The following is a 9,772-nucleotide window of genomic DNA, read 5'->3' as shown; positions in this document are numbered from 1 at the left end:
ATAAGCGGATAGACTCAGGCCCCTTCCACACAGCTGTATAAATTCCACATTGAAGTGGATTATATGGAAGTCTGGACTCAGACAACCCCGTTCAAAGCAGATATTGTCAATCATCTGCCTTGATTTTCTGGGTTACATGTCTGTGTGGAAGGGCTACTTCCTTTTCAATGTTCAGTTATATGTCAAGTGTATGATTTTCCAGAGCATTTGTAATTGCATAGTTGCAAAACAAAAGGAGACTGAAACTTGCATTGATTTATCAGTAGTAGTAGTTTAAAATGTCAGCCATTCACAGCCAATTGTTGATATTTTTCTGCCTGAAGCAGGGCAGGACATTCTGTCTTCCTCTTGGACAGGACGAAATGCATACTGCCAAACCTATTTTTGACACACAGGACAGAAAATCCCAGAAGTCACTCCTTTAGCAGCAAAACTGTAGCAATAAACATTCCAGCAATTTGTTGCTCTTTTGTAACATCCAAAATATACTGGCTGTGAAGTTTGTTTAATTCTGTTTCAGGACTGGGTTATTTCAGAAACAGCTTTTCCTGCACTGACCAATTTTTTTGCCATTGCAGATACAGCAGTTACATTTTCAAATAAAGATAAGTTCATTGAGAAGGTCCTCACCACTGTCTCATTTATCTGATAGTGGTGAGGATCTTCTCAATGAGTCCATTCTGTCAGAAGTTTTTCTGGACAGTGATGGGATTGAGAGAAAACTCTTTAATAAATCCTCCAGGAGGGCTTCTGATACCATAATACGGAAACCTCAACAGACATTGTTCATAGCATAATAAACAAGAATGCTATTATCCTTCCTAAAGATGAATAGAACAGTAACATTAGATGTCTGACTCTTCCCAGGTGTAATAGGTCCTAGGAATCTGCTACACTGTGATTAAGTCCCACAATACACAGTAGTGTTCCTTGCATACAAAGCAAAACCAAAGTTTGTTTTTTAGATTTTAAAAATATTTTCAAGGTGTGGATGATAAAACTATTGATGCAGAATTCTGTGTTATCTAGTGACAACAATATAATTGGTACTATTTATTCAGTAGTTATGCCTAGCATGGAAATCTCAGTCTGAAATAATTTTCTAATACTGATTTTGAAGGCAAGCACTACTGAAAAGAATATGATCCCCCTAGTGTTTCTTTCTGTCTCATATCGTTTTCTCTCTCTTTCCTTGTGTATTAAGGGAAATACCTGGCTATTTTTCTTGTTAGACAAAATGGTATTGGCAAGTTGCAGCCCATTTATACAATATTTTATTCTCTGACTGTGAATTTTGCTGAACTGTCCATTGAGAGTCAATTAGCATAGGCCTCGTCTTTTCGGTGTTTTGTTACACTGTTTGAAATGAAGATCATCTTCTTGACTATGTTATATTACACCGCATTCTCCAATAGAACTTGTTGGCAAAAGTTGAGTGAGAATTTGGATTGGATAGATGGCTACACGTGGAGAGCAACTGCTTCATTGTGAAAACCAGTTGGCATTTTGCAATCAACTGGCAAGGCTGTTAAAGAGCAGCTTTACAAACATTGACAGTATGGTGCTTTTGTGTGGGGAAGAAAAACAAAAAGAGACTGCTGAGTGTTTTGTTGGCCTGAGGTAGCTGCAGAGAGAGCTGACTATATATTGTATTTTGGTCTAATGTGGACAACGGGTAATATTATTTTCCTAATGTGTTGAAAACCACTACCGTATTGGTGTCCACTGGTTACAGAAATTGCTTCTCTCTATGTATATTTATTTTAAAATGTTGTTTCTGTAAGAGTGTCTGCAGCAGAGATCAATGGAATTGCAATAAAGCTGAATTTTAAGTGAATGTTACAAAAAGCTCTTGACAAAATGTTTGGTTAATTCCACTGATTTCACTTGAGAATGCCCAGCCTTGGCTCAGGTTAATTTCACAGTGAGATCTGTATGTGGAGACAGAGCATAGAAGAAGCATTGACAAACATTGGACCTTCAAATAATCCCGTCTTCACGTGAAACAATACTCAGCTTTCTCATAGCCCTCTCAACCAAGCAATACAAAAAGCATGAGCCAATACATTACTTTTGCAATACCATTCCAAAAATAACCTGCCTAAGTATTGTGAAGGAGCTTTTAACCAGATAATATGTCAAGAACAGAGTGCACTTCATTTAAGAAGAGGGATTAAGCAGGTTGCAGATGCCGAGAAATTCTTGTGGAAGTGACTATATTCATGATGATGCTTATAGATGCAAGCTTCAAAAGAAATGCCAGAATTCAATAATTGCCCTGTTCTTGTATGAACAGCAATTACTTTTCAGAATAACCATTTGTAAAGAAGTGTGTGTTTTTGTTTTGATTTATGGATGACATGTTTGTTTGATTTTGTTTTAGAAGTCAGGTTTGGCTATGTTTAAGATGGGTAAGTATTTGAGTTAACAATACGTAGGGGAAGGTAACCAGCTCAACATTCTGAGGCAGGTTACCATAGCAACGGGGGCGGAGCCAACCGCCATTTGGAAAGAAAAGGAGGGAATGTTTTAAAACCTGTTTAGTCTGTGATCTGAGAGTCACAGGAGATAGACTGGTTCCAGATTAGGGAAACCAGGAAAGCAGACCTCTAATAGTGCCAGACTAAGCAAGTTAGGTGACTTGTTTAGGGTTATGTGTAGAGGCTGAGAAGTGAGGGGAAGTAATCCCAGTAGATCCAAGAGATCTGTTAATAGTTTGATTGAAGAGGAGAAAGAATTTTGAAAGTTGGAACACCTCAACATCTATTTGTAACAGTTATTTAAGTGCCTTTAAGAAGTTATTGAACCACTAAGCTCTGTACATGAAATAAACTTGTTTTGTTCTTTAAACCATCTAAGTCTCTGTCACACCTATATTCAAACTAAGTCATGATACCATCTAAAATAAGTAAAGAAAGATTAAAAAGAATAAATTATCCTCTGCCTGACATCTCCACAATTGGTGGCAGCGGTTATTTTATATATATATATATATATATATATATATATATATATATATATATATAATAAAAAAGGATTCCTCCCTGCTTCAGTTCTTTGCACCGTTCATAGAAGAATAGAGCAATTATACAAGGAAGCATACAATATTTTCTTATGCAAAAGGTTCTCTCTTTGGTACTCTTTCATTATCCTGGCAGAGGCGAAAAGGGGATGCTAGACAGAGAAGGATAGTGTCAGAACCCTGCTACTAGAGCCTGGATGTGGCTCTGAGTTTCAGGGTCACTGACATTGATAAGACACCTGCGTCCCAGGACTCGGAGGAGAAACGGCTGATGGACTTGGCGGGGAATTTGCGCGGGGTTTTACTGAGCGGGAAGAGACTGTTCAAATGAGGGGGAGGGTATATAAAGGAGGGTTGGCCGGAGCCTCCCATTCTTGGCTTTTCTGATGTTCATGTTTCCTACAGTAAAAGTTCCTGGTGATACCACAGAGAGTCTCGTGTGTTCATTCAGGAGCGGCTGTGGTGAGCTGACACTAAGCCAAGAATACGGACACCATCCCGCTGTAGCGGTGAGGTGTAACATGCAAGTGGAGGATGAAGAGCTCTTGGGCGCCGGAGGAGGAAGGTCGGAAAGGGCCACTCCCGAGCCGGACGCTGAGTTCCACCAGCTGGCGGCCCTGGCGTCATCCACCGCTTATGCCCAGCCAAATGGGGTAACCCAGAGGCGCGGAGTGGTGCGGGGAGATAGCACCGGAGGAGAGGAAGGTTCACCTTCCCCAGGCCCGCAAAAGATGGTGTTTCTGGAGGAGAGGATGTCGGCGATGGAGACCACCCTGGCAGTGATGTCGAGGGCGATGGAGCGCCTGGCGGTTTTGGCGGAGCCGGAGCGAGGAAGGGAACTCCGGGCTAGCTCAATGTGGGACGTGAGCATGGGAAGCAGCCAGGGCTTTGCAGACCTCCCAGCACCGAAGGGAAGGGAAATGCGAAAGGAGCCCGGTGCCCGGCCCAAGATCCAAACGAGCCTGACGCGGGTGGAGGAGAGTGACGACGAAGGGGAAAAGCCTCCGAGAATCCCGGCTACGCTCCCAACTGAGACCCTGGTGCCCCTGGCGAATGCCGGGCGTGGCACAGGACAAAGGGAAGCAGCAGCGGGGCCCACTGGCCCGCAAGGGGGCTTGCGACGGGCGGAGAATTGGGGATTGCCACCACAGGGACCCCTACCGAGACGAGAGGAACTAAGGATCGAGTTTGGGGGAGAGTCCTCTGAACTGGATTTTTTCCTGACCACGGTGAGGGGCTATATGGAGGACAATGCCCACACTTTTAGAACGGAATCCAGCCGGGTACGGGCCATTGGTGCAGTGTTGAAGAGGGGAGCGGCCAGCTGGTACGTTCAACTACACGCGCGGCGCGACCCATGTCTGGGGTCACTCCGACGCTTTATGGGGGCCCTGGAGACCCGTTTCCGAGATCCACTGGAGCAGATCCGGGCGAGGGAGGAGTTGAAGACCGTCTCCCAGGGGCAGAGGTCGGTATCTGAGTATGCGGAGGAGTTCCAATGCCTCGCTGAAAAGGTGCCGGAATGGTCTGCAGCGACAAAGATAGAACTCTTCAAAGAGGGGCTCAGGCGGGAGATCCTCTCCTGGGCGGTGCATCGTGATGAGCCTGACACACTGCGCGGATGGATTCAGCTGGCGGGGCGCATCGAGACATCGCTGGCCCAGGCGAGGAGGCACCGAGGAGGGCTACAGCAGCGGCCGCAGATGAAAGAGGGGAGCCGGAAGGAGGGATCAACCCCAGCCGGGAGGAGAACGGAGCCGACAGGGAACGTGAGCACCAGCAGGAGGGGCTGCTTCGTGTGCGGCCGTTTGGGCCACAGGGCTGCCGAGTGCTGGCAGAGAAAAGGGGAAGGCGGAGGCCCGCCCAAACCAAGAGCCGTGGCAGGGAAACGCGCCGAGGAAGAACCACCGATGAGGCACCACTCGGGGGGGTTGGTAAGTCAGGACAAAGCCATGATAGTGGTCCCCATTCAGCTGGAAAGTGGCAGCAAACAAGCAACCTGCAAAGCATTTGTGGATTGTGGATGTTCCAGGAACATCATCTCCCCTGAATTAGCCGAGGGATTGGGATGCGAAAGAACGAACCTAGAATCCCCAATAGCTTTTTCGCAGTTGGACGGATCCACAGCATCGGGATCATTAGCTAAGTACAGTGCCGAAGATGTAAAGTGTAAGATAGGGAGTTGGGAAGGAAAGGTGTCATTTGTGATATCACAAATAGCCAGCTATAATGTTATACTAGGCATGCCATGGCTGGGGCAGGCCAACCCGCAAATCAACTGGGAGGATAAGAGCATGATCTTCAGGATGAAGTTGGAAGGAGGGAGCCAGGAAGTGGAAAGGGAGCCGGGGAAAAGGGGGGAGGAAGACTCTATCAGGATAGCAGAACTGGCAGATAAATTACCCCCAGAGTATCGGGATTTTGTGGACGTATTTGATGAGAAGGAAGCAGACAGTTTCCCACCGAAGCGGAGAGTTGAAGTGAAGATAGAGCTAGTCCCAGGAGCAGAGCTTCCTAAGGCAAAAATATACCCAATGTCGGCTAGGGAAAAGGAGGAACTGAGAAAATACATTGATAAAAACCTAGCGAGGGGTTTCATAGAGCCTTCAAATTCCCCTCTAGGGGCGCCTGTGTTGTTCAGGCGCAAAAAGGACCAAACGCTGAGGCTCTGCATTGACTACAGGGGCCTGAATGCAATCAGTTCTGGAAATAAATACCCCCTACCTTTAGTGAAGGACTTGATCGCCCAGTTATCGGAGGGACAGATATTCACTAAATTGGACTTAATTGAAGCGTACCATAAATTGCAGATTAAACCAGAGGACAGGTGGAAGACGGCCTTCTCCTGTGCATTCGGATTATTCAATTATCGTGTGCTCCCTTTCGGTTTGTGCGGCGGAGGCGCCGCGTTCATGCAATTAATCAACGAAGTGTTGCATCCATTGTTGTACAAGGGAGTCTTTGTTTTTTTAGATGACATATTGTTAGTATCTCGGACTAAGGAGCAACACATAGAACTAGTCAGGGAAGTCCTGCAAAAGTTGAGAGAAGCAAAACTGTATGCGAAGCTTGCCAAGTGCGAGTTCAATAAAGACCAGATAGACTTTCTGGGGTATAGGATTTCCTCCCAGGGAGTGGCGATGGACCCTGCGAAGGTAGAAGACGTGAGGGGGTGGGAAGCCCCCAAAACACGGAAGCAGCTGCAATCCTTCCTAGGGTTCGCAAACTTCTATAGAACATTTATCAAGGACTTTGCGCGCCTCACTTTGCCATTAACGGATTTGTTAAAGACTAAAGGTAGGGGAGAAACAGCCAAAGTGAAGGCCCCAGGGGCCAAACTGACCTGGACAATAGAATGCCAGGAAGCTTTCGAAGCCCTTAAAAAGCGTTTTACTGAGGAGCCTGTCCTACAGCACCCTGATATGTCTAAAGCCTTTGTATTACATTGCGATGCGTCAGACCGGGCATATGGGGCAGTTCTGCTACAGAAAGACGAGGGGGGGAACCTGAAGCCATGTGGCTATCTGTCAAAAAAGTTTAGCGATACAGAAAAAAACTGGCCGATTTGGGAGAGAGAAGCCTTAGCGATTCTAAAAGCACTAGAATGCTGGAGACACTTTCTGGAAGGAAGTGGAACACCGTTTGAGGTGTGGACTGACCATAGAAATTTACAGTATCTAAGATCCCCTCGTAAACTATCAGCGAAGCAAATTAGATGGGCCCAATATTTCAGCCGTTTTGATTTCAGACTCAGATTCTTCCAGGGGAAACATAATATACTCGCTGACGCTCTCTCTCGGATGCCTCAGCACGGGGGAGGAATTCAGGAATCTGAAGGGAGTATTTTTCTTGATAAGCAATGGGGCCTGGCAGTACTAACTCGAGCACAAGCGGCCAAAGAAAACAAACGTACTGCCATTTCCACGGGGGGAGGAGAAATATGGGAGGAAGAGTTGAAGCGAGCGTATGGAATGGACAAATGGTTACAAACAAACAAAGAAAAGGGAGAATTGTGTGGGGATTTGGTGTTTGTAAATAAGAAATTGTATATTCCTGAATGTTTAAGACGAGAAATGTTAAGGAAGTACCATGATAACAAGGGTGCGGGTCATCTAGGCCCCACCAGGACTATTAAACTGTTGGCCAAACAATGCTGGTGGCCCGGAATGAGGAAAGACGCCAGGGGATACGTCACGCAGTGTGAATTATGTGCAGAGGGAAAAACACCACCGGGGAAGCCCCAGGGGCTATTGCAGAAGGTGGTGGAGCCCATGAGGCCATGGGAATGCGTAGCCATGGATTTTGTAGGCGAACTACCCCCCAGCAGAGGCCACAGATACATTTGGACAATATTGGACCTATTCTCAAAACAGGCACACTTTGTGGCTCTGCCAAAACTCCCTTCAGCTGAAAAACTTGCTGATTTGTATGTGAAGCATGTATATCGCCTACATGGGTGTCCCGACAAGATAATTAGTGACCGGGGAGTCCAATTTACTGCAAAATTTTGGGGAAAATTCTTACAGCTGTTAGGAGCAGAAAGGAACCTGAGCTCGGCCTTTCATCCCGCGACCAACGGGGGGGTCGAACGTACCCAACAGACACTGTGCCAATTCTTAAGGATGTACACCAATTATAGACAGGATGATTGGGCGGACCTTCTTCCGTTTGCTGAGATGGCTTTTAACGGGGCCGTACATTCGGCCACAGGTCGTGCCCCATTCGAAATAGTATACGGACAGGAGGTGGCACCTTTCCCCAGGCTACCCGAGTGGAAGGAAGGGGAGGGCCAGACCGACGAGGAATGGCCGGCCAAAATCAAGCAAGGGTGGCAAACCGTGGTAGAGGCATTGCGGGAAACACAAAAGAAGTACAAGCTCTTTGCGGATCGTAGGCGCCGAGAGGGGGACAAATTGGGCGAAGGAGATCTGGTTTGGCTGAGCACAAAAAACCTGAAATTGGGGTTCCCATCCAAGAAATTGGCTCCACGCTATATAGGACCATTCAGGGTAGCAAAAAGAATAAACGAAGTGACCTATGAGCTGAGGCTACCCAAGGACCTAGGAAAGGTACACCCGGTATTCCATTGCAGCCTGTTAAAAAAGTATAAAGGAACTCTGGACAGCGGAGAACAATAGTTGTGTTTAATCTTTTCCTTCCAGGACGAAGGGGAGGAGGACGCCATGTCAGAACCCTGCTACTAGAGCCTGGATGTGGCTCTGAGTTTCAGGGTCACTGACATTGATAAGACACCTGCGTCCCAGGACTCGGAGGAGAAACGGCTGATGGACTTGGCGGGGAATTTGCGCGGGGTTTTACTGAGCGGGAAGAGACTGTTCAAATGAGGGGGAGGGTATATAAAGGAGGGTTGGCCGGAGCCTCCCATTCTTGGCTTTTCTGATGTTCATGTTTCCTACAGTAAAAGTTCCTGGTGATACCACAGAGAGTCTCGTGTGTTCATTCAGGAGCGGCTGTGGTGAGCTGACAGATAGTCAATTTTATTTGGGAGGGGGATTGAAAGAGAAATACAATTTTCCCCATTTTTGCTGGTTATTCCCCCTCCACAGTTCCCATTTTATAAATGAGAGTTGTTTCCACGATGGTGACATGTGTGGGAGGAACAACAGGAAAACAGGGGGAAATTGTATAACTCCTTCAAACCCCCTTTCCCCCTAAAATGGATTATGTTTCTCTGTTTAACGGCCCCTTTTGGCCTCTGCCCGGATAATGAAATCTTATTTCTGCTGATATGTTGTTGAGGTGCAACCCTGACTCCACCAGCTGAGATGACCACTGAAATCCACAAGCATGTGGACAATTTCAACAAAAAGGAGGAAACCATGAAAATTAACAAAATCTGGCTACCAGTATTAAAAAAACCAAAAAGCAGAACTGCAAATAAGGAGCAACACTCTGAAAACAGAAGAATTCCAGATATGAATCAATCAGGGACAGCTAACGATTCCCCCAGGCCAGGATGTGAAGCTTGGAAGGCTATTTAATGCTAATCAAGGTGATTAGTTACAACATCCACACTGGCCTCCAACAGGAAAGAGTTCTTTCCCCCACCAAGGACTTTCCACAGATATAAAAACCTTCCTTGCTTAGTTTCTCCATAATACCTCACAACCTCTGAGGATGCCTGCCATAGATGTGGGCAAAATGTCGGGAGAGAATACTTCTGGAACATGGCCATATAGCGCAGAAAACACACAATAACCCTGAGATGACCATAGCTGCATGAGGGAGAAGGAACCTTGAGGCTTAGAACTTTCACTGTTCTGGATGCCACTTGACACCTCTATCACTCTCTCCAAGCAGAAAATCCTGTGGAGGGACTTTTCCCTCCAAGGGTATTGTATTAGTCATCATATCATGCTCCCCTTCTGTGAAAAAAAGAGAAATGTACCTGGTCAGCAAGGAGAGGAGAAGAAGCAGATGCCTGAAGACTAGTCAAACTGTACCTCTGTTCAGAAAGTTAATTGAGATGTGGAGCAAGAGGAGGAGGAAAGCTCCATCATTCCCAGAAAAAGGCAGAGGTCCAGACTCTTCCCCTCAGATGCCATACCATCCAACCGTCCGAGTTTGGTAGGACCAGTCCTGATTAATTCTCTATTAATCTCACTTTTTAGCTGTTTTTAAAAAATGCCCCAGTTTCTCACTCCTCCCCATCTTTCCACTAGGTTCTTCAGCTGTTGTGAACCTCAAAAGTAATTTGCACTTAGTTATCTAGTTGAAGTGGTTTGAATA

The 9,772-nt window shown here is 46.2% G+C and overlaps 1 protein-coding gene across 1 annotated transcript; it reads left to right on the top strand.

Moving 5' to 3' along the window:
- The first annotated feature begins 3,182 nt into the window (after positions 1-3,182).
- On the top strand, positions 3,183-8,464 carry LOC134299347 (uncharacterized). Its single transcript, XM_062981975.1, has 2 exons — positions 3,183-4,956; positions 8,185-8,464. The coding sequence occupies exons 1-2, from the start codon at positions 3,409-3,411 to the stop codon at positions 8,224-8,226; spliced, it is 1,590 nt and encodes a 529-aa protein (XP_062838045.1). The 5' UTR covers positions 3,183-3,408; the 3' UTR covers positions 8,227-8,464.
- Positions 8,465-9,772: the final 1,308 nt, after the last annotated feature.

The sequence above is a fragment of the Anolis carolinensis genome, chromosome 5 (genome assembly GCF_035594765.1).
Source record: "Anolis carolinensis isolate JA03-04 chromosome 5, rAnoCar3.1.pri, whole genome shotgun sequence".
NCBI classification, from domain to species: domain Eukaryota; kingdom Metazoa; phylum Chordata; class Lepidosauria; order Squamata; family Dactyloidae; genus Anolis; species Anolis carolinensis.
Note: the sequence above shows the minus strand (reverse complement) of the source record. Positions and strands in the feature narration are given on the sequence as shown.